The 26,100-nt window shown below is 42.3% G+C and overlaps 1 protein-coding gene across 2 annotated transcripts in view; it reads left to right on the plus strand.

The window, feature by feature from the left end:
- The window catches only part of LOC126262604 (UDP-glucosyltransferase 2-like), a 128,979-nt gene that overhangs the window by 64,698 nt on the left and 38,181 nt on the right, over window positions 1-26,100 (plus strand). Inside the window, exon 3 of one of the 2 annotated variants that reach the window (XM_049959353.1) lies at window positions 1,612-1,866. The exons of the other annotated variant lie outside the window; for it this stretch is intronic. Coding sequence (XP_049815310.1) covers window positions 1,612-1,866 — 255 coding nt within the window. The remainder of the gene's footprint in view (window positions 1-1,611; window positions 1,867-26,100) is intronic. 2 annotated transcript variants of the gene reach the window in all.

Genomic DNA, 26,100 nt, shown 5'->3' on the forward strand with positions numbered 1-26,100 from the left:
CAACCTGACTGTTAAAACAGCTCAGAAGTAACCGGTTTCTGAGATGACCGATTTTCGGTTTTTTATTGTTATTATGTTCAGTAATAAACGTAGATTTCGAAAAATGAATGTAGAATTTTAGTGGGGGTGAAAGAGTAGGAGTTTATGCTCGATACTGGGTTGAGTTTCCTGCAGAAATCGGTCTTATTGTCTCCGGCAAAGAATGCGGTGCTGAAAGCCGCAGAGATAGCGAGAGCGAAAGCTCACAAGTTGATGTCTTCTGTGCATCGCCAATTTTGGATGGTGTCAACTTTTCACACTGAAGCAACCACGATATTAATGGTTCAATTAATACCCCAAGTTTATAGCACGTCAATAAAATTGTGAGTATATCAGTTAAATTTACTTTCTCTTCAAAGGACAATTGTGGATGCCTTCCCCTTATATGACGTCGCAATTTGTTGTGTCTCGTCCCATTTTTAATATGTTAAAGCAAATTAAGTATTGCACTTCATTACTATCGGTCTTTATATAATACTTCCAAACTACGGGTGGTACCATTGTGCAATACAACCTATGTATGAGGACAGCAGCCAGAAACCACTGTACACACCAGGTGGGGGCAAGCCTTGCACACTGCTTGCCACAGCCATCTAATAGTCCACACCACACGGGAGTAGATACGTCATTGTCGCTAATGTACTGTACCAATTCTTATGCCATGCGATTGTTGCTACTTTTTAACTGTAGGCGTTGTTAAAGAAGTTGTGCTGATCGCTTTTCCTGGTTTCTATAATAATGAATTATTTCAAGGCAATTGAAATTTTAGGAGCAAATTATTAGTCGTTTTTAAAAAAATATTTTTTACTTGAAAGCCAAAAATGTTAGCAGTGTTGTTATGGCATGTTCATACGCTCGTCTTTTTACCCAGATATTTGTAAAAAATTAGAAATACCTATTACAACCGAGGCCAAATAAATACCGAAAAATGCCGATTTTTTGGAACTAAAAAACCCGTTTTCCCATTCCTAGTTCAATAAACAGAAGTAAAGAAGAAAAGCAAGCTTATATTATGACAATGGTTACTGTTAGTTCACTGAAACTTCCTGTCAGATCAAAACTGTGTGCCGGACCGAGACTCGAACTCGGGACATTTGCCTTTCGAACTCGGGACATTTGCCTTTCGCGGGCAAGTACTCTACCAACTGACCTACCCAAGCACGACTCACGCCCCGTCCTCACAGCTTTACCTCTGCCAGTACCTCGTCTCCAACCTTCCAAACTTCACAGAAGCTCTCCTGCGAACCTTGCAGATCTAACACTCCTGAAAGAAAGGATACTGCGGAGACATGGCGTAGCCACAGCCTGGAGGATGTTTCCAGAACGAGATTTCACTCTGCAGCGGAGTGTGCGCTGATTTGAAACTTCCTGGCAGATCAAAACTGTGTGCCGGACCGAGACTCGAACTCGGGACCTTTGCCTTTCGCGGGCAAATGCTCTACCAACTGAGCTACCCAAGCACGACTCACGCCCCGTCCTCACACCTTTACTTCTGCAAATACCTCGTCTCCTACCTCCTCCCTTAGTTTTTTTGGATACATTGATTTACTTTGAACTGTGATCATTTTGCAGTTGACCATGGACTCGATCAACGTAATACGGACTCCATTCTTCGGGCCCTTCTTAATGAAGTACATCCTCAGGAACGTGTGCGCGGAAGTGTACGACCTGCCGCAGGTGAAGCGTCTCGCCACCTCCGGGTCACGGTTCGACTTGGTTATCTCGGAGGACTTCCACTACGACTGCATGGCGGCATTGGGGCACAAGTTCCGAGCGCCCCTGGTCGCCATCAGCTCCAGCATGGCCCTGAACGGCGCGCACGACAGGGTGAGTTCCGCCAACAGTGTATCTGCAGAGTACTATCCAACAAGTGCTTTTCTTCCTGGTGAGTCGGCACAGTGACACAAGGCATTCGACTGCGTAGATCATGATGTTCTCTTAGAAAAACTGTCGTTTATGGACCTGGTGGCTTTCCACACAGCTGATCTGAATTATACACTACTGGCCATTAAAATTGCTACACCAAGAGAAAATGCAGATGATAAACGGGTATTCATTGGACAAATATGTTATACTTAAACTGAGATGTGATTACATTTTCACGCAATTTGGGTGCATAGATCCTGAGAAATCAGTACACAGAACAACTACCTCTGGCCGTAATAACGGCCTTGATACGCCAGGGCATTGAGTCAAACAGAGCTTGGATGGTGTGTACAGGTACAGCTGCCCATGCAGCTTCCACACGATACCACAGTTCATCAAGAGTAGTCACTGGCGTATTGTGACGAGCCAGTTACTCAGCCACCATTGACCAGACGTTTTCAATTGGTGACAGATCTGCAGAATGTGCTGGCCAGGGCAGCAGTCGAACATTTTCTGTATCCAGAAAAGCCCGTACAGGGCCTGCAACATGCGGTCGTGAATTATCTTGCTGAAATGTAGGGTTTCGCAGGGATAGAATGAAGGGTAGAGCCACGGGTCGTAATACGTCTGAAATGTAACGTCCACTGTTCAAAGTGCCGTCAATGCGAACAAGAGGTGACCGAGACGTGTAACCAATGGCACCCCATACCATCACGCCGGGTGATACACCAGTATGGCGATGACGAATACATGCTTCCAATGTGCATTCACGGCGATGTCGCCAAACACGGATGCGACCATCATGATGTTGTAAACAAAATGTGGATTCATCCGAAAAAATGACGTTATGCCATTCGTGCACCCAGGTTCGTCATTGAGTACACCATCGCAGGCGCTCCTGCCTGTGATATAGCGTCAAGGGTAACCGTAGCCATGGTCTCCGAGCTGATAGTCCATGCTGCTGCAAACGTCGTCAAACTGTTCGTGCATATGGTTGTTGTCTTGCAGACGTCCCCTTCTGTTACCTCAGGGATCGAGACGTGGCTGCACGATCCGTTACAGCCATGCTTATAAGATGGCTGTCATCTCCACTGCTAGTGATACGAGGCCGTTGAGATTCAGCACGGCGTTCCGTATTACCCTCCTGAACCCACCGATTCCATATTCTGCTAACAGTCATTGGTTCTCGACCAACGCGAGCAGCAATGTCGCGATACGATAAACCGCAATTGCGATAGGCTACAAGCCGACCTTTATCAAAGTCGGAAACGTGATGGTACGCATTTCTCCTCCTTACACGAGGCATCACAACAACTTTTCACCAGGCAACGCCGGTCAACTGCTGTTTGTGTATGAGAAATCGGTTGGAAACTTTCCTCATGTCAGTACGTTGTAGGTGTCGCCACAGGCGCCGACCTTGTGTGAATGCTCTGAAAAGCTAATCATTTGCATATCACAGCATCTTCTTCCTGTCGGTTAAATTTCGCGTCTGTATCACGTCATCTTCGTGATGTAGCAATTTTAATGGCCAGTAGTGTAAGTAACAAACAGAATGCTAAAGGTTGTGCTGAATAACTCACACAATATCAGAAAGGTAGAAAAGAAACTAGACCGCAGTTATAAGAGTTGAGGGGCACGAAAGGGAAGCAGTGGTTGGGAAGGGAGTGAGACAGGTTTGTACCCTACCCCGATGTTATTTGATCTATATATTGAGCAAGCAGTAAAGGAAACAAAAAAATTGGAGTAGGAATTAAAATACAAGGAGAAGAAATAAAAATTGTGAGATTTTGCCGATGACATTGTAATTCTGTCAGAGGAAGCAAAGGACCTGGAAGACCAGTTGAACGGAATGGATAGTGTCTTGAAAGGAGAATATAAGATGAACATCAACAAAAGCAAACCAAGGATAATGGAATGAAGTCGAATTAAATCAGTTGATGCTGCGGAATCAGATTAGGAAATGATACACTTAAAGTAGTATATGAGTTTTGCTATTTGAGAAGCAATATAACTGATGATGGTCGAAGTAGAGAGGATATAAAATGTAGACTGGCGATGACAAGGAAATTATTTCTGAAGAAGAGAAATTGGTTAAGGTTGAGTATAGATTTCAGTGTCAGGAAGTCCTTTCTGAAGGTATTTGTATCGAGTGTAGCCATGTATGGAAGTAAAACATGGAAGAGAAACAGTTTAGACAAGAAGAGAATAGAAGCCTTTGAAATGCGGTGCTACAGCAGAATGCTGAAGGTTAGATGGGTAGATCACGTAATTAATGAGGAGGTAATGAATAGAATTGTGGAGAAGAGGAATTTGTGGCACAACTTGACAGAAGGGATTGATTGACAGAACACGTTCTGAGGCATCAAGGGATCACCAATGTAGTATCGGAGGGATGCGTGCAGGATAAAAATCGCGGAGACGGACCAAGAGATGAACGCAGTAAGCAGATTCAGAAGGCTGTAGGTTGCAGTAGTTACTCGGAGATGAAGAGACTTGCACAGGATAGAGTAGGAAGGAGAGCTGCATCAAACCAGTCTTTGGACTGAACATCACAACAACAGAATATTTTAGTGACTGGGATAAAATCACGAAGGGAGTCCCATGGTACTCTAGTTTGGATCCTCTCTTATTCCTTACATATGTGAATGACCCACCTATTAACATTTAACAAAGAAAATGGTATTCTTTGCAGACTATAGTAGTGTTATAATAAATGGCGTTAGAGAGAAAGCAGCAGAGGAGTAAATAGATGCCGGCCGGAGTGGCCGTGCGGTTCTAGGCGCTACAGTCTGGAGCCGAACGACCGCTACAGTCGCAGGTTCGAATCCTGCCTCGGGCATGGATTTGTGTTGATGTCCTTAGGTTAGTTAGGTTTAATTAGTTCTTAGTTCTAGGCGACTGATGACCTCAGAAGTTAAGTCGCATAGTGCTGAGATTTTGAGCCAGTAAATAGATGATTGTTGCTGTCACAACAACAACAACAAATAGATGATATTTTCCAAAGAATTATGAAGTGAGTCTCTGAAAATGGAGCCCCTATAAACTCTGAAAAAACGCACTGCATTCAGCTCTGTACAACAAATAGTCTTACAAACAATTGATGTAGCTCATGAGCAGGAGTCAGCAGCAGGATAGAATGCTCCAAATTTTTGGGCTTACATATAGATGAAAACATGGACTGGAAGAAGCATATTACTGAACTTCTCACCCAAATTTAGCTACTTGTGCTCTTCGTATAATTGCTAATCTTGGAAACCAACATATCAACCTCCTGACATATTTTGCAAATTTCCTCCCAGTAATGTACGAAGTAATTTTTTGGGGTAACTAATCACCTAGAAAGAAATTATTGCTTGCACAAATGCGAGCAGTAAAAATATCATGTGTTTCTCACCCAAGAACGTCATGTAGGTACCTCTTCAAGGAGCTAGGCATTTTAACTGTGCCGTCACAGTATATATTTTCGCTAATGAAATTCATCATAAGTAATCCATGACAATCTGAGATGAACAGTGATGTACGTACCTACAGCACTAGATGGAAAAATGATGTTTGTTACCCATTGCTAAAAGCTGTAAATGGCTCAGAGAGGAGTTCAGTACGCAGCAACGTAATTTTTTGATTTTTTGCCAAATAACGTAAGTCCGACATGGAGCGAAGCAAGTTTTAAATCTAATTTAAAATCGGGTCTCCTGGACAACTCTTTCTACTCAATTGACGAATTTCTACTTCAAAATTGGAGGCTTGAAAAAAAAAAAAAAAAAAAAAAAAAAGAAAGAAAGTGTAGTTACATGATTAGGAATAAAATGATAGTTTGTTCGTTAATGTTGACACTAATCATGTATACATATCCTACAAACTGACCCGTTCCACATCGTTTCGATAAACGAATCGCTCGAATGACCTATAGGACCTGTAACTACCTAATGAACTAAATAGTTAATAGCCAGATAACGCCAGAATCACGTAGAGATTTCAGAAAGTTAGTTACACACGGACATCGGACGACAAGACTGACTTACTGTCAGAAAATATCATACGTTCCAGGTTTCGTTACGACGCTATTCTGCTGTGACTCGCATAATAGGTGCATCACAGTTTGCGTGTGAAATCGCGTGGCAACTGGATACTTATTCCAAAGACGAAATATGCGCGGCAGTACGATTCTTGTGAGGAGCACGTCTAAACTGCACACAGATTCAGCGTGAAATTCTGGCGGTATATGGACCAAATACTACTGACCCTACGACTTATCTTAGAAGCTAGATTAAGAAAAGGCAAACCTACGTTTCTAGCATTTGTAGACTTAGAGAAAGTTTTTGACAATGTTGACTGGAATACTCTCTTTCAAATTCTGAAGGTGGCAGGGGTAAAATACAGGGAGCTAAAGGCTATTTACAATTTCTACAGAAACCAGGTGGCAGTTATAAGAGTCGAGGGACATGAAAGCGAAGCAGTGGTTGGGAAGGGAGTGAGACAGGATTGTAGCCTCTCCTCGATGTTATTCAATCTGTATATTGAGCAAGCAATAAAGGAAACAAAAGAAAAAATTCGGAGTAGGTGTTAAAATCCATGGAGAAGAAATAAAAACTTTAAGGTTCGCCGATGACATTGTAATTCTGTCAGAGGAAGCAAAGGACCTGGAAGACCAGCTGAACGGAGTACACAGTGTCTTGAAAGGAGAATATAAGATGAACATCAACAAAAGCAAAACGAGGATAATGGAATGTAGTCTAAATAAGTCGGGTGATGCTGAGGGAATTAGATTAGGAAATGAGACACTTAAAGATTTAAGTGTCAGGAAGTCGTTTCTGAAAGTATTTGTATGGAGTGTAGCCATGTATGGAAGTGAAACATGGGCGATAAATAGTTCGGACAAGAAGAGAATGGAAGCTTTCGAAATGTGGTGCTACAGAAGAATGCTGAAGATTAGATGGGTAGATCACATAACTAATGAGGAGGTATCGAATAGAATTGGGGAGAAGAGGAGTTTGTGGCACAACTTGAGAAAAAGAAGGATCCGGTTGGTAGGACATGTTCTGAGGCATAAAGGGATCACAAATTTAGCATTGGAGGGCAGCGTGGAGGTTAAAAATCGTAGAGGGAGACCAAGAGATGAATACACTAAGCAGATTCAGAAGGATGTAGGTAGCCGTAAGTATTGGGAGATGAAGAAGCTTGCACAGGATAGGGTAGCATGGAGGGCTGCATCAAACCAATCTGAGGACTGAAGACCACAACACATGGAATATCACGCCCAGCCGTAGTAAAAACGGTGCCGCAATTTGATTAAAGCCGCGCAGACGTGGGTGTTGCTAACAGGGAAGGAAGGCCACCGACATCGACCAAAGACGACTGCACAGGTAACCTAGCGACTGGTTTGCAGCAGTACAGTCACTGTCATGGAGACCACTCAGCAGATGCGCATCTCATGGCCAGGTTTCACAATTCAATTGGCTCTGAGCACTATGGGACTCAACATCTGAGGTCATCGGTCCCCTAGAACTTAGAACTACTTAAATCTTACAAACCTAAGGACATCACACACATCCATACCCGAGGCAGGATTCGAACCTGCGACTGTAGCAGTCGCGCGGTTCCGGACTGAAGCGCCTAGAACCGCTCGGTCACCGTGGGCGGTTCCGGGTTTCACAGTCATATGGAATTTCTTAGACAGCATATTCACCATTGACTCTTACAGTCAACGGTGAATAGACAGTGCTCATTCCATGGTCTGCGGTCGGTAGCAGTATCAGGAATTGTGCTAATGCTGGGCTCTGCAGTCAGTCATAATCACCTGAACACAATGGCGCAAGGTCTGTGGTATCTCTGAATTTGCTTGTGTGGTATCATGTAACAATACCAACCCACAAGCGCCACAACTGGCAACGGAATTGTCAGTTTCTGCCTGATGGCGACAGCAGTCGCACAGGATCTGGCGGACCTAATGGTGTGCGCCAACTGTGCCACACCTGTAGCAGCTGTGAACCATGAGACCCCTCTGGCACAGCAACGTAGGATAACTGGTGGGAGCGGCTCAGCCTACTTACACTTGGAGACTCTTCCCTATGACCATCGACCATGCTTAGTACAGCTAACCTTTTCCTGGTTGACACTGATCACTGGACTCTAATTCTTACTGCATTATTTGTAATGAGTCTTCACTTGGACAAATACAAGTTAAATAAATCTTCTGTTTACAACGAGGGTCACTCCAAAAGAAATTCACACTATTTTTTTAAGTCTATCTTTTATTCTACATGTTTGAATGTTTTACAGTGTGTAGATACATCCTTTAGGAACAATATGATCATATCTCCACATAATTTCCATCCCTCTCAACTGCCTTACGCCATCTTGGAACCAGCGCCTGTATACCCGCACGGTAAAATTCTGGACCAACCTGTTGGAGGCACTGTTTGGCAGTGTGCACAAGAGAGTCATCATCTTCAATCCTTGTTCCAAAAAAAATGGTTCAAATGGCTCTGAGCACTATGGGACTTAACTCATGAGGTCATTAGTCCCCTAGAACTTAGAACTACTTAAACCTAACTAACCTAAGTACATCACACACATCCATGCCCGAGGCATGATTCGAACCTGCGACCGTAGCGGTCACGCGGTTCCAGACTGAAGCGCCTAGAACCGCACGGCCACACCGGCCGGCTAAACCTTGTTCCACGATGAGAGTCTTTCAGTTTCCCGAAGAGATGACAGTCACATGGAGCCAGGTCAGGACTGTAAGGCGGGTGTTTCACTGTTGTCCATCCAAGTTTTGTGATCGCTTCCATGGTTTTTTGACTGACATGTGGCCGTGCATTGTCGTGCAACAGCAAAACATCCTGCTTTTGCCGATGTGGTCGAACACGACTCAGTCGAGCTTGAAGTTTCTTCAGTGATGCGTCTGTCAGCAGTCACCAACTCGTTAACTCTCTGCACATTGTCTGGAGTGTGTGCAGTACGAGGCCTGCTGCTGCGAGGACAATCCTGAATATTTCCGTGCCCGCTTTCATCTCGTAACCTGATTGTCCACGAACCCATGCGAATTGTAAATGGTTGCGAAAACACGCTTGACCTCTTAACCACGAACAATCCAGAGCTGATAGAGAGCATCATGACTGATACAGGGATTAGTGATCACAAGGTCGTTGTAGCTAGGCTCAATACAGTTTCCTCCAAATCCACCGGAAACAAAAGCAAAATAATTTTATTTAAAATAGCGGATAAAGTGTCACTAGAAGCCTTCCTAAGAGACAATCTCCATTCCTTCCGAACTGACTATGCAAATGTAGACGAGATGTGGCACAAATTCAAAGATATAGTAGCAACAGCAATTGAGAGATTCATACCTCATAAATTGTTAAGAGATGGAACTGATCCCCCGTGGTACACAAAACAGGTCCGAACGCTGTTGCAGAGGCAACGGAGAAAGCATGCGAAGTTCAGAAGAACGCGAAATCCCGAAGATTGGCTAAAATTTACAGACGCGCGAAATTTGGCACGGAATTCAATGCGAGATGCCTTTAATAGGTTCCACAACGAAACATTGTCTCGAAATTTGGTAGAAAATCCGAAGAAATTCTGGTCGTATGTAAAGTACACAAGCGGCAAGACGCAGTCAATACCTTCGCTGCGCAGTGCCGATGGTACTGTTACCGACGACTGTGCCACTAAAGCGGAGTTATTGAACGCAGTTTTGCGAAATTCCTTCACCAGGGAAGACGAATGGAATATTCCAGAATTTGAAACACGAACAGCGGCCACCATGAGTTTCTTAGAAGTAGATACCTTAGGGGTTGCGAAGCAACTCAAATCGCTTGATACGGGCAAGTCTTCAGGTCCAGATTGTATACCGATTAGGTTCCTTTCAGATTACGCTGACACAATAGCTCCCTACTTAGCAATCATATACAACCGCTCGCTCACCGATAGATCTGTACCTACAGATTGGAAAATTGCGCAGGTCGCACCAGTGTTTAAGAAGGGTAGTAGGAGTAATCCATCGAACTACAGACCTATATCATTGACGTCGGTTTGCAGTAGGGTTTTGGAGCATATACTGTATTCAAACATTATGAATCACCTCGAAGGGAACGATCTATTGATACGTAATCAGCATGGTTTCAGAAAACATCGTTCTTGTGCAACGCAGCTAGCTCTTTATTCGCACGAAGTAATGGCCGCTATCGACAGGGGATCTCAAGTTGATTCCGTATTTCTAGATTTCCGGAAAGCTTTTGACACCGTTCCTCACAAGCGACTTATAATCAAGCTGCGGGCCTATGGGGTATCGTCTCAGTTGTGCGACTGGATTCGTGATTTCCTGTCAGGAAGGTCGCAGTTCGTAGTAATAGACGGCAAATCATCGAGTAAAACTGAAGTGATATCAGGTGTTCCCCAGGGAAGCGTCCTGGGACCTCTGCTGTTCCTGATCTATATAAATGACCTGGGTGACAATCTGAGCAGTTCTCTTAGGTTGCTCGCAGATGATGCTGTAATTTACCGTCTAGTAAGGTCATCCGAAGACCAGTATCAGTTGCAAAGCGATTTAGAAAAGATTGCTGTATGGTGTGGCAGGTGGCAGTTGACGCTAAATAACGAAAAGTGTGAGGTGGTCCACATGAGTTCCAAAAGAAATCCATTGGAATTCGATTACTCGATAAATAGTACAATTCTCAAGGCTGTCAATTCAACTAAGTACCTGGGTGTAAAAATTACGAACAACTTCAGTTGGAAAGACCACATAGATAATATTGTGGGGAAGGCGAGCCAAAGGTTGCGTTTCATTGGCAGGACAATTAGAAGATGCAACAAGTCCACTAAAGAGGCAGCTTACACCACACTCGTTCGTCCTCTGTTAGAATATTGCTGTGCGGTGTGGGATCCTTACCAGGTGGGATTGACGGAGGACATCGAAAGGGTGCAAAAAAAGGGCAGCTCGTTTTGTATTATCACGTAATAGGGGAGAGAGTGTGGCAGATATGACACGCGAGTTGGGATGGAAGTCATTAAAGCAAAGACGTTTTTCGTCGCGGCGAGATCTATTTACGAAATTTCAGTCACCAACTTTCTCTTCCGAATGCGAAAATATTTTGTTGAGCCCAACCTACATAGGTAGGAATGATCATCAAAATAAAATAAGAGAAATCAGAGCTCGAACAGAAAGGTTTAGGTGTTCGTTTCTCCCGCGCGCTGTTCGGGAGTGGAATGGTAGAGATATAGTATGATTGTGGTTCGATGAACCCTCTGCCAAGCACTTAAATGTGAATTGCAGAGTAGTCATGTAGATGTAGATGTAGACTAACTGTACTGCGATCGACAGTAGCATCTCCATATCTCTTTTTCAACCTCTTGTTGATGTTTCCCACTGTCTCGTATTCACAGCACAGGAGTTCTATGACAGCACGTTACTCCTGACGAACGTCAAGTTAACAGCGATCTTGAAGATATGCTGTGACGGCGCCACTCACGGGAACAGATTGAACTAAGTTTGAAAACAAGCTGGAAGGATGGGTCTACACACTGTAAAATGTTCACATATGCAGAATGGAAACTGTATTTTTACAAAAACAGTGTGCATTTCTTTTGGAGTGACCCTCGTATGTTACATGTTCGCTAATTATTTCTGCTCCTGTCTACCTTTCCTGCAGCGATCGCTGCTGGACCACTCTGTAGCTCACATCTCCGTGGCAAAGTCGTAAACAACATCTTGAGTTTTACTGCATGGAAGGGAATGACTTCCTGAGCCCTATAATTAGAGGTGGTGAGACTTGTATCCATCATTTCACACATGCAAGAAATAGAGCGACTGTGGAATGCATACACACGTCCTCACCTCCACAGAAGGAATCACACTTTCGCTATCAGCGGGGAAGGTCATGGCCACCGCGTGCCTTGGCTCTGAAGGAGTTGTGTACATAACGTTTACGGTAAAGGGTACAACCATTAATACCTTCTCGCACTGTGCAAAACTGGCATCGTTGTGCAATGCCATAGAGAACAAGGGGTGTGGAAAATTAAGCAAGTGCGACAATCCAGTATCCCACACAGTGTATGAACACAAATTTTGCTTCAAAGTTTTCGATGGTAGGTTCGGAAGCATTTACTGTACAGTCCACATCTTGCAGCACCATGCGATTTCGGATTTCCACCTTTTCGGCAAGATGAAAGAACGTACTGGTGGAGCGGGGAAGGAGGGAGGGAGGGACAGATTTTCCAAACTCCGAACACGACAACGTTCACAGAGAGGTTCACGAATGACTCCACGACCCAGAAGAGGATTTCTATCGTCGAGTAACTGAACGATAGATAGGAAGTTCCGACTGTTGTTAACAGATACTGCGTGGGTGTTCTGAAAAATAGCGTCAAGTGTGTATCACATCGTAGTGCAACATTCAATAAAAAATGTGTAACGTGCTTTTTGAAGTCCCTTCGTAGATCTCTTTGCTGGCGACGCAAGTGTTATAGTCAAGCCTAATGGAGCAGCACTTCCATGTTTAAATAATGTTTTCTAGACATATTAACAACTATGTCTTTTGAAATGGAGTGTCATTGGACTGAAACACAACACATGCACTTTAGTTCTACGCAAGGCGTGATGACACGATTACAGAAAATGCGTGCGCGTAAATGAATAAATGAAACAAAACATTATAAATACTTAGGTCCAAAAATGGCTCTGAGCACTATGGGACTTAACATCTGTGGTCATCAGTCCCCTAGAACTTAGAACTACTTAAACCTAACTAACCTAAAGACATCACACAACACCCAGTCATCACGAGGCAGAGAAAGTCCCTGACCCCGCCGGGAATCGAACCCGGGAACCCGGGCGCGGGGAGCGAGAACGCTACCGCACGACCACGAGCTCCGGACAAAAAAATACTTAGGTATTTACATCGACAGGAACCTGAACTTGGAACATGTTTAAGTTCTGCAACTTTTGCGTTATCAGGTTTTGGGGATGAAAATGTCAAAAAGTTGACTTACTTTCCCTATTTTCATTCACTAATCTTTATGGCAACAGATTCTGGATAACTCGTCATTTAGGGCGAAAAATGTTTGTTGCACAGAACCGTGTAATAAAATTAACATGGGGTGTCCACTCTAAAACCTCCTTAAACAGTTCGGCGTACTGGTGAAAGTCTTATTGCGCAATTACTCCCCAATAAAATTTGCGGTCAATATTCATTTCAAGTTTGAAAACAGTATCATTGATGAAGTTGAAAAATTGTATAATAATTTCTTGAAAATAACTGTCCATGAATACAGGTAAATCATAACACATGCAACTTAGTGCTAAAAGGAGAAAGCATTTATATTGTCCTATTTGACCAACTGATAATAAAATTCATATCAAATACAAAAGTGATTCATACCTAACAACTCGAACAATTCCATTCTATATATGTATAGGGTGGTCCATTGATAGTGACCGGGCCAAATATCTCACGAAGTAAACGTCAAACGAAAAAACTACAAAGACGAAACTCGTCTAGCTTGAAGGGGGAAACCAGGTGGCGCTATGGTTGGCCCGCTAGATGGCGCTGCCATAGGTCAAACGGATATCAACTGCGTTTTTTTAAATAGGAACCCCCATTTTTATTACATATTCGTCTAGTAACTAAAGAAATATGAATGTTTTATTTGGACCACTTTTTTCGCTTTGTGATAGATGGCGCTGTAATAGTCAAAAACGTATAAGTACGTGGTATCACGTAACATTCCGCCAGTGCGGACGGTATTTGCTTCGTGATGCATTACCCGTGTTAAAATGGACCGTTTACCAATTGCGGAAAAGGTCGATATCGTGTTGATGTATAGCTATTCTGATCAAAATTCCCAACGGGCATGTACTATGTACGCTGCTCGGTATCCTGGACGACATCATCCAAGTGTCCGGACAGTTCGCCTGATAGTTACGTTATTTAAGGAAACAGGAAGTGTTCAGCCACATGTGAAACGTCAACCATAACCTGCAACAATTGATTATGCCCAAGTAGGTGTTTCAGCTGCTGTCGCGGCTAATCCGCACAACAGTAGAAGGCAAGTTGCGCGAGAATGGGGAATCTCAAAAACGTCGGTGTTGAGAATGCTACATCAACATCGATTGCACCTGTACCGTATTTCTATGCACCACGAATTGCATGGCGACGACTCTGAACGTCATGTACAGTTCTGCCACTGGGCGCAAGAGAAATTACGGGACGATGAGAGATTTTTTGCACGCGTTCTATTTAGCGACGAAGCGTCATTCACCAACAGCGGTAACGTAAACCGGCTATTGGGCAACGGAAAATCCACGATGGCTGCGACAAGTGGAACATCAGCGACCTCGGCGGGTTAATGTATGGTGCGGCATTATGGGAGGAAGGATAATTGGCCCCCATTTTATCGATGGCAATCTAAATGGTTCAATGTATGCTGATTTCCTACGTAATGGTCTACCGATGTTACTACAAGATGTTTCACTGCATGACAGAATGGCGATGTACTTCCAACATGATGGATGTCCGGCACATATCTCGCGTGCGGTTGAAGCGGTATTAAATAGCAATTTCATGACAGGTAGATTGGCCATCGAAGCATCATACCATGGCCCGCACGTTCACTGGATCTGACCTCCCCGGATTTCTTTCTGTGGGGAAAGGTGAAGGATATTTGCTATCGTGATCCACCGACAACGCCTGACAACATGCGTCAGCGCATTGTCAATGCATGTGCGAACATTACGGAAGGCGAAGTAGTCGTTGTTGAGAGGAATGTCGTTACACGTATTGCCAAATGCATTGAGGTTGACGGACATCATTTTGAGCATTTATTGCATTAATGTGGTATTTACAGGTAATCACGCTGTAACAGCATGCGTTCTCAGAATTGATAAGTTCACAAAGGTACATTTATCACATTGGAACAACCGAAATAAAATGTTCAAACGTACCTACGTTCTGTATTTTAATTTAAAAAACCTACTTGTTACCAACTGTTCGTCTAAAATTGTGAGCCATATGTTTGTGACTATTACAGCGCCATATACCACAAAGCTAAAAAAGTGGTCCAACTAAAACATTCATATTTCTTTACGTACTACACGAATATGTAATGAAAATGGGGGTTCCTATTTTAAAAAAAACGCAGTTGATACCCGTTTGACCTATGCAGCGCCATGTAGCGGGCCAACAATAGCGCCATCTGGTTTCCCCCTTCAAGCTAGAGTAGTTTCGTTCTTTGTAGTTTTCTCGTTTGACACTTATTTCGTGAGATATTCGGCCCGGTCACGTTCAATGGACTGCGTGTGTGTGTGTGTGTGTGTGTGTGTGTGTGTGTGTAGACACTGAACATAAACATACAGTATTTCTATGTCTAAAATGAATGTCTTAAAATACAATAGAAATACACACACATTCTTTTTGTCAAGTGTCACAGTATTATTAACACATCCCGTCTGACGCCGAAGAAAGACTGTGGACGCTTATATCCAGCGCCTCAATCCTAATTCCACGTCTAAATTGTTCCACAACCGAACAAAACACATGTTTCCAAAATAACATGCTACGCAACAATAGTTGGAGTAGCCGCGCGGGGTAGCAGTGTGGTCAAAGGCGCCTTGACACGGTTCGCGCGGCTCCTCCCATCGGAGGTTCGGGTCCTCACTCGGGCATGGGTGTGTGTGTTGTCCTTAGCGTAAGTTAGTTTAAGTTAGATGAAGTAGTGCGTAAGCCTAGGGACCGATGACCTCAGCAGTTTGGTCCCCTAAGCCTTACCACAAATTTCCAATTTTATAGCTGGCGTCACGAACGATGGCGATCGAGTTTAGGCTTATTCTGCGCACCTACATCACTCATTTTCCGAAAGCCATTGAGCGTTCAGTAGCATTGTTAGCGTTCTGCTCTTAATGCCGTAGCTAATACGAGCATTAAACGTGATCGTAGCGAATTGTTTACTGTATTTCTATTCCATTTGTTGCGAGTTGTCATCGCTGACAGTGGTGGTAAGTGATTAATTCTGCAGAAGCAAGCGAGAGACATAATTTAGATAAGCTTTCTCCATGCAGAAAGCAAGCGCATGCGCGTACCGCAGTTGTCATTTGGAATCATCACTAGTGCCACCCCCGTCTATGGCTCGACATGTGCGAACCGCCATCCTCCGTGGATCGGCTATAGTTGACACTACATCCTAATACTAAATAAGCTATGCACAAAAACGAACTGATCAAGAACCATTTTAAGAGGGGATGAGTAACTTTACAGTATTTCCACATCTGAAATGTATTTCAGAATACATAAGCTTCATCGGCAACACAATGTTTGTCATGTGTGATAATGTGTGTCAGAATACGAGTACTTAAATGGTGTAACAAACATTGTTTCCACATCTGAAATGTATGTCAAAATATGTCAGCAGCACATGCACGCCGGCCGAAGTGGCCGTGCGGTTCTAGGCGCTGCAGTCTGGAACCGCGAGACCGCTACGGTCGCAGGTTCGAATCCTGCCTCGGACATGGATGTGTGTGATGTCCTTGGGTTAGTTAGGTTTAACTAGTTCTAAGTTCTAGGGGACTAATGACCTCAGAAGTTGAGTCCCATAGTGCTCAGAGCCATTTGAACCATTTTTGTGGGTGTTCTGAAAAATAGCGTCAAGTGTGTATCACATCGTAGTGCAACATTCAATAAAAAATGTGTAACGTGCTTTTTGAAGTCCCTTCGTAGATCTCTTTGCTGGCGACGCAAGTGTTATAGTCAAGCCTAATGGAGCAGCACTTCCATGTTTAAATAATGTTTTCTAGACATATTAACAACTATGTCTTTTGAAATGGAGTGTCATTGGACTGAAACACAACACATGCACTTTAGTTCTACGCAAGGCGTGATGACACGATTACAGAAAATGCGTGCGCGTTAATGAATAAATGAAACAAAACATTATAAATACTTAGGTCCAAAAATGGCTCTGAGCACTATGGGACTTAACATCTGTGGTCATCAGTCCCCTAGAACTTAGAACTACTTAAACCTAACTAACCTAAAGACATCACACAACACCCAGTCATCACGAGGCAGAGAAAGTCCCTGACCCCGCCGGGAATCGAACCCGGGAACCCGGGCGCGGGGAGCGAGAACGCTACCGCACGACCACGAGCTCCGGACAAAAAATACTTAGGTATTTACATCGACAGGAACCTGAACTTGGAACATGTTTAAGTTCTGCAACTTTTGCGTTATCAGGTTTTGGGGATGAAAATGTCAAAAAGTTGACTTACTTTCCCTATTTTCATTCACTAATCTTTATGGCAACAGATTCTGGATAACTCGTCATTTAGGGCGAAAAATGTTTGTTGCACAGAACCGTGTAATAAAATTAACATGGGGTGTCCACTCTAAAACCTCCTTAAACAGTTCGGCGTACTGGTGAAAGTCTTATTGCGCAATTACTCCCCAATAAAATTTGCGGTCAATATTCATTTCAAGTTTGAAAACAGTATCATTGATGAAGTTGAAAAATTGTATAATAATTTCTTGAAAATAACTGTCCATGAATACAGGTAAATCATAACACATGCAACTTAGTGCTAAAAGGAGAAAGCATTTATATTGTCCTATTTGACCAACTGATAATAAAATTCATATCAAATACAAAAGTGATTCATACCTAACAACTCGAACAATTCCATTCTATATATGTATAGGGTGGTCCATTGATAGTGACCGGGCCAAATATCTCACGAAGTAAACGTCAAACGAAAAAACTACAAAGACGAAACTCGTCTAGCTTGAAGGGGGAAACCAGGTGGCGCTATGGTTGGCCCGCTAGATGGCGCTGCCATAGGTCAAACGGATATCAACTGCGTTTTTTTAAATAGGAACCCCCATTTTTATTACATATTCGTCTAGTAACTAAAGAAATATGAATGTTTTATTTGGACCACTTTTTTCGCTTTGTGATAGATGGCGCTGTAATAGTCAAAAACGTATAAGTACGTGGTATCACGTAACATTCCGCCAGTGCGGACGGTATTTGCTTCGTGATGCATTACCCGTGTTAAAATGGACCGTTTACCAATTGCGGAAAAGGTCGATATCGTGTTGATGTATAGCTATTCTGATCAAAATTCCCAACGGGCATGTACTATGTACGCTGCTCGGTATCCTGAACGACATCATCCAAGTGTCCGGACAGTTCGCCTGATAGTTACGTTATTTAAGGAAACAGGAAGTGTTCACCACATGTGAAACGTCAACCATAACCTGCAACAATTGATTATGCCCAAGTAGGTGTTTCAGCTGCTGTCGCGGCTAATCCGCACAACAGTAGAAGGCAAGTTGCGCGAGAATGGGGAATCTCAAAAACGTCGGTGTTGAGAATGCTACATCAACATCGATTGCACCTGTACCGTATTTCTATGCACCACGAATTGCATGGCGACGACTCTGAACGTCATGTACAGTTCTGCCACTGGGCGCAAGAGAAATTACGGGACGATGAGAGATTTTTTGCACGCGTTCTATTTAGCGACGAAGCGTCATTCACCAACAGCGGTAACGTAAACCGGCTATTGGGCAACGGAAAATCCACGATGGCTGCGACAAGTGGAACATCAGCGACCTCGGCGGGTTAATGTATGGTGCGGCATTATGGGAGGAAGGATAATTGGCCCCCATTTTATCGATGGCAATCTAAATGGTTCAATGTATGCTGATTTCCTACGTAATGGTCTACCGATGTTACTACAAGATGTTTCACTGCATGACAGAATGGCGATGTACTTCCAACATGATGGATGTCCGGCACATATCTCGCGTGCGGTTGAAGCGGTATTAAATAGCAATTTCATGACAGGTAGATTGGTCATCGAAGCATCATACCATGGCCCGCACGTTCACTGGATCTGACGTCCCCGGATTTCTTTCTGTGGGGAAAGGTGAAGGATATTTGCTATCGTGATCCACCGACAACGCCTGACAACATGCGTCAGCGCATTGTCAATGCATGTGCGAACATTACGGAAGGCGAAGTAGTCGTTGTTGAGAGGAATGTCGTTACACGTATTGCCAAATGCATTGAGGTTGACGGACATCATTTTGAGCATTTATTGCATTAATGTGGTATTTACAGGTAATCACGCTGTAACAGCATGCGTTCTCAGAATTGATAAGTTCACAAAGGTACATTTATCACATTGGAACAACCGAAATAAAATGTTCAAACGTACCTACGTTCTGTATTTTAATTTAAAAAACCTACTTGTTACCAACTGTTCGTCTAAAATTGTGAGCCATATGTTTGTGACTATTACAGCGCCATATACCACAAAGCTAAAAAAGTGGTCCAACTAAAACATTCATATTTCTTTACGTACTACACGAATATGTAATGAAAATGGGGGTTCCTATTTTAAAAAAAACGCAGTTGATACCCGTTTGACCTATGCAGCGCCATGTAGCGGGCCAACAATAGCGCCATCTGGTTTCCCCCTTCAAGCTAGAGTAGTTTCGTTCTTTGTAGTTTTCTCGTTTGACACTTATTTCGTGAGATATTCGGCCCGGTCACGTTCAATGGACTGTGTGTGTGTGTGTGTGTGTGTGTGTGTGTAGACACTGAACATAAACATACAGTATTTCTATGTCTAAAATGAATGTCTTAAAATACAATAGAAATACACACACATTCTTTTTGTCAAGTGTCACAGTATTATTAACACATCCCGTCTGACGCCGAAGAAAGACTGTGGACGCTTATATCCAGCGCCTCAATCCTAATTCCACGTCTAAATTGTTCCACAACCGAACAAAACACATGTTTCCAAAATAACATGCTACGCAACAATAGTTGGAGTAGCCGCGCGGGGTAGCAGTGTGGTCAAAGGCGCCTTGACACGGTTCGCGCGGCTCCTCCCATCGGAGGTTCGGGTCCTCACTCGGGCATGGGTGTGTGTGTTGTCCTTAGCGTAAGTTAGTTTAAGTTAGATGAAGTAGTGCGTAAGCCTAGGGACCGATGACCTCAGCAGTTTGGTCCCCTAAGCCTTACCACAAATTTCCAATTTTATAGCTGGCGTCACGAACGATGGCGATCGAGTTTAGGCTTATTCTGCGCACCTACATCACTCATTTTCCGAAAGCCATTGAGCGTTCAGTAGCATTGTTAGCGTTCTGCTCTTAATGCCGTAGCTAATACGAGCATTAAACGTGATCGTAGCGAATTGTTTACTGTATTTCTATTCCATTTGTTGCGAGTTGTCATCGCTGACAGTGGTGGTAAGTGATTAATTCTGCAGAAGCAAGCGAGAGACATAATTTAGATAAGCTTTCTCCATGCAGAAAGCAAGCGCATGCGCGTACCGCAGTTGTCATTTGGAATCATCACTAGTGCCACCCCCGTCTATGGCTCGACATGTGCGAACCGCCATCCTCCGTGGATCGGCTATAGTTGACACTACATCCTAATACTAAATAAGCTATGCACAAAAACGAACTGATCAAGAACCATTTTAAGAGGGGATGAGTAACTTTACAGTATTTCCACATCTAAAATGTATTTCAGAATACATAAGCTTCATCGGCAACACAATGTTTGTCATGTGTGATAATGTGTGTCAGAATACGAGTACTTAAATGGTGTAACAAACATTGTTTCCACATCTGAAATGTATGTCAAAATATGTCAGCAGCACATGCACGCCGGCCGAAGTGGCCGTGCGGTTCTAGGCGCTGCAGTCTGGAACCGCGAGACCGCTACGGTCGCAGGTTCGAATCCTGCCTCGGACATGGATGTGTGTGATGTCCTTGGGTTAGTTAGGTTTAACTAGTTCTAAGTTCTAGGGGACTAATGACCTCAGAAGTTGAGTCCCACAGTGCTCAGAGCCATTTGAACAGCACGTGGACTGTGCCGGAATCTCCGCCTACGAGAGTCCACGTACCTAGTCCTGAAGAACGGCATACAACCAGTCGGCTTTGACCAATGACGTCAGAATTTGCCAGAGATCATTTGTTACACAGATTTAACAGTTGAGAGGAGTGTTCACAAACAAAGGAATGCAGGAGAGAAAGCAGATGGTAGACATATATCACGGCCAGTAACATTTCGACCATAGTGTTAAGGATATCGCTTGTTTGAGTCCTAGTACTTCTGTAAAAAATAAAGGAAAGAAAAGGGATATAAGTAGAGGTAGCATAGAATATCTCACTTGACATATACTGTGTTGTATTTCGAACTTCAGTCGAGCTGTATACTGTAGTACGGGATACAAATTTAACGTACGTCGATTTCTTCATTTTCGTTAGCATTAGTAACCTATTGTTCAGTTGAACTTCCTAGGTCAACTGAAGTACGGGATACAAATTTTACATGTGTTGTTTCTTTTGCCTCCGCTACCACTAATAGTCTGTTCTTATGTAGACCGTATTACTATTGAAGGTCGAAAGATCCACATACAAAATATTTGTATCCTATACTTCAGTTGACCTATATTGGTCAACTGAAGAATAGGACACTAGTACTAGCGAATGGAAAATAACGACATTTATAACATACGTGTTCTGTACTTCAGTTGACCTATATAGGTCAACTGAAGAATTGTATACTAGTGCTACAAAAAGCGAAAAATACCGCCATATATAACATTTGTATCCTGTTCTTCAGTTGATCTATATAGGTAAATCACGTCAATGTTACATATATCGCTTTTTTCCTCTTGCTAGCACCAGTATCCCGTACTTCAGTTGACCTGTATACGTAAACTAAAGTACCGGACACAAATTTTACTTGTCGCCTCTGGTAGTACTAGTATAGACTCGAAAAAATCGTAGTTATACTAGTGTTGGGAAAGGGAAAAGAGCAACAGCTGCAAAATTTGTATTCCGTGCTGCAGCCGACGAACCCATACGTAAGACAAAACAGTGTAGTACGACAGTGAAATAAAATAGACAAATTCAGTACAACAAAAAAATAAAAAAATAAACTTACCACACGCAAATTCCTCCGCAAAAAACCGAAGCTCGCCTAGAAAGACATCAACAGAAATCATATACCCACATACACAAGAAACACATTATGAAAACATATATCAACGAAATGAAGTAAAGAAAATCCACATAAGAAAATTACGTAACATAAGAAAATGAAGAATGACGGATAAACCCCAAAAAAATCCAAATCAATATTTTAACCGTCTCGACCTTCTCCTTAATTATCAGTTACCTCCGACCCCCCTACCAATCTGAAATTAACTAAGAAATTTTTGACGATACATTTACCCAACACCTTTAATGAAACACTTAAATGGGCAATATGTATAGGGTACGCTACGCCTCCATGAATATTCATCTAAATGACTCTGAAGTGACGAAATCCGTCGTTTCTCCCTCCCTACAACAGATTTTATGGCTGAACAATAACCTTCTACACTACTGATACAAGCATCAGTTGATGAAGATCTGAATTCAATGTTATGATTGACAACAAGATGCTGAAAACCCCTATTCCCCAAATCGCTATATGAAGAAAAACCATCGGAAATAACTACGGAACCATCTGCAACGTGATCTTTAATTAATTTCACCAAAGCTTCCTTCGTTCGATTAGGAACTACTTAAAAAACTACATCGTCACATTCTGGACCTGAAATTGCAGCCCCCCAAACCCATAATTCTACCGCAGGTTCCCCCCTCTTGTACGTGGTTTTGCCAAAATGAGACTCATTGATTTCGACTATACCACCCGACTCCTCCAAAGGTCCTTTATACTTTATATATTCCCCACAAACTTCCCTACAAAACGAGTACAAGTCTACAACGGTACGCTCACTCACACGACATCCATGCACTCACAGCCACACAGGATACCTCAAACAACAACAGTATGCAATTTTTATGATATCCCTTAAGGTCAGCTTAGATTTATCAAACCATGTTCCTTGTCTAATTGAGGCCATAGCCGATCCTTGCTACACCTCCATACGAATAAATCGTGAGTACGAGAAGCAGACATACTTATCAGGCGCATATGTTCGCTGCACTCTCGACATCAAACGTAATCGGCAATAAGACCAGACATTTGCAAAAATCGAATGGTTGCCATCATGTCTACGCCCATAGCCTCCTTTACGTCATCCATATTCATGGGAATAGATAAATCCATACCTGCAAACAAAAATGAAAAACTAAAAATTCTTCTAACTTAAAAAACTATTGGTCCAAATGATCTCAAACTCACTAAGAATGAAATTAAGTAACGAATGAATTGGAAAGAACAATTATTTAAATCAGTGCACACGAAAACAATCTTCCGCAATGTCTAGCGCTGTCTTTTAAAACCACATACACTTTTTCAATGTATAATTATGGCGCTTATCCACAGCAGACAACCCACCATCTATGGCTCGAAAGTAAACACATAATATCTATAAGTAACCTATTACGTCATTGGCCAAAGCCGACGGGTTGTATCTTGTTCTTCAGTGGACCCACGTTCAGGCGATGCCCCAACACAGTTCAAGAGGAAATCGACAAAAAAATTAATTACAGATGCAATAAATTGCTAATAATTCGCGGAGAGTCGCAATAGGTCTCAATCTAATCTCTCAGAAGATAACAGGTTCCTGAAAACATTGTGTGAGCAATTTAGAAAACAATCATCCCTCGTGAACATGTTCGAATAGGTAAGCAAGCTTTCCAATACTATATTATAACGATCTCATGGATCTTTTTGAATTAAGCTCATAAATAATTGTAGAGATCATCCACACACCAAAAACATGAATACCGTACAACTTACTATTAATGAAAATATACAAGAGAGTCGTACTCTACAACGTAATATTGACACCACTTATTTAGTTACTCGGATTATAACAACGTTGTACTTGTCATTAAATTATTTGGTTAATTAATCCTACTTCTTAATTACAGCACTTACACATTCCAAAATGTATAAAAGGTTCAGCAGTTAACTATTTTTATAAAACAATTGTCGTCTCAGGTCAAAGGTGTATTGGTTACTATCGAAACAAACGACAGTTATTTACATCCTCTGATTAGCGATACTTACGCTAATATAGTTAAATATATTCTTTTGCACAAAATCGTAATTCTTTCGTAAGTAAATCTTCACGTATTGGTTTATAATTGTCAGTATTTTTTAACTGTAATCCAATGTTAACTCTCAAGACTTTACCTAAATAATAAACTTTGCGTCGTTAAACTTAGATAAAATATTTCTCTGCTTTCTTTTTAAAGACTCGTCATTCATTTATTTATACTACATCGCTAACTTGAGCGTGCTTGCACTATTTGCTATACGTCAGACCACTATACTTACAAATTTTTTTTCGAAGTTAAAACTGGATTTCACTTTATTTAGAATACTGGGTAAAATGATAATACAGGGACTTTTTAATTCTGACGAATCAGAGTTTATTTAAAATGAATCAGATCTTTACTTCAGCAAACGTTGATGTGAGTGAGTGACCACTAATCTAATCCCCACATTGAACGAGATAGAAATAAAAAAAGTAAAATACAACATAAAACCTATGCGCCACCACCACTTTCAAGCTCGACTTAAAATCAGAAATTCAAAACTCAATCACTGCAGTGTTGACTTCTCGCGTACCCACTACAAATCTAATTGAATGTCACTCGTAACTTACTACTAGAATAATGGCAGCTGTTGAATTTTCCGTCTTCATATAGTTCGGCAAGAGCAAGGGAATCTCTATAATTACATCATTAACAATGAATACGGGCTGAATACACTGGTAATCACAATTCGCTTTCGGTCCGCTTGTTCTTGTACTTGATCCTATGATCAAGAAAAAATTGAGAACGAAGCTCGATTATTAAATAAGCCACAGTATACAACAAGTTACTACCTTGTAGTAACACTATGTTCCGTAAACCTACAAAACAGCTAACACTCAACTATCTTAGTGTGCTTATCCCAAATTCTTCGAACTATACGCAACACCCAAATCCTTTGGGGTGTGCAACGAACTATCACAGGCAACAAAGCTGGACCTCGTCAGACACAGTGGCTGACATTAAAACTTTGATTTACTGTCATATCTACAACACAGAAATACCAAACTAACACAGCGTACCAGCAGCGCTACACTAAGCCCGTCGCTCAAAATCGCTTGACTGCAGGTCAAGTTCAAAACAAAATTACGAGGAGCTCATTCCAATAAAATTCATCAGACTGTTCCACTGATTGTGCCTTAGTATCGTTACTGCATCATCTAATCTTGCATTTAAAAACCTAAATCCCTTCATTAAAAACTTCCGAAACCTTTGCAACGAAATTCACGGAAAATTTCCAAGTGTTTGATGGTCGATACCGAATTCTTATGGCAAAGTATCGGTACTGACACGCATAAACGTCTCTCTACCCACATGCATAGTCGTCTTACCGACTAAGATCACGTACTCTTCGGCTCCTCGATCGTGACTAACTGCTTCTTTTCACAATACCACAGCTGAACCATAAATCTAGATAAACGTATGGCGATACCGCTATTCTTATCAATCGGTATGTAATTTCTTGTGGCTGTCGTTTCGTCGTATAGAGGCAAGCTTGCGCTGGATGATCTCTGGCGCGCATTGCTGCTGTCAGCCACCGCCGCATAGATATGGTAGTCTTTGGCGCTTCTGGGTGAACACTTGTAGAGCTGATTACAATACTGGTTTTCCAGAACACATACACACACACACACACACACACACACACACACACACACACACACACACACTTTTACACCCTTTATCTGCTTTTCGACATTTTGCTGCTGTCATAATTAATTGAAACGACCATATTATTTACGTAACTACACGAAACTGTTAAAAAGTAATTTTAACACGTTATACACACACACACACACACAGACACACACACACACACACACAGACACACACACACAATTTTTTGTCAGGCATCACAATGTTACTGTTATTTCTCACCTCATGCCTAAAACATCACTGTAAACTAAGTGCTAATATACTTTTCCAATGTCTAAATTGCCTGTAATATTTATGAAAATGCGCAAAGATATTGGAATTGCGATCTCAGGCCTACTGAGGCTATGTTGGTAGATGTGCATAGGTCGGAGTTTCATCATCTGTCGTTTTTAGAAGTTTTTAAGTAATGAATCACCTCGGTAAGCACCATTTCAGGGAGAAGACATGCACCTTGTTCTATACGGTACTA

The sequence above is a fragment of the Schistocerca nitens genome, chromosome 6 (genome assembly GCF_023898315.1).
Source record: "Schistocerca nitens isolate TAMUIC-IGC-003100 chromosome 6, iqSchNite1.1, whole genome shotgun sequence".
NCBI classification, from domain to species: Eukaryota; Metazoa; Arthropoda; class Insecta; order Orthoptera; family Acrididae; genus Schistocerca; species Schistocerca nitens.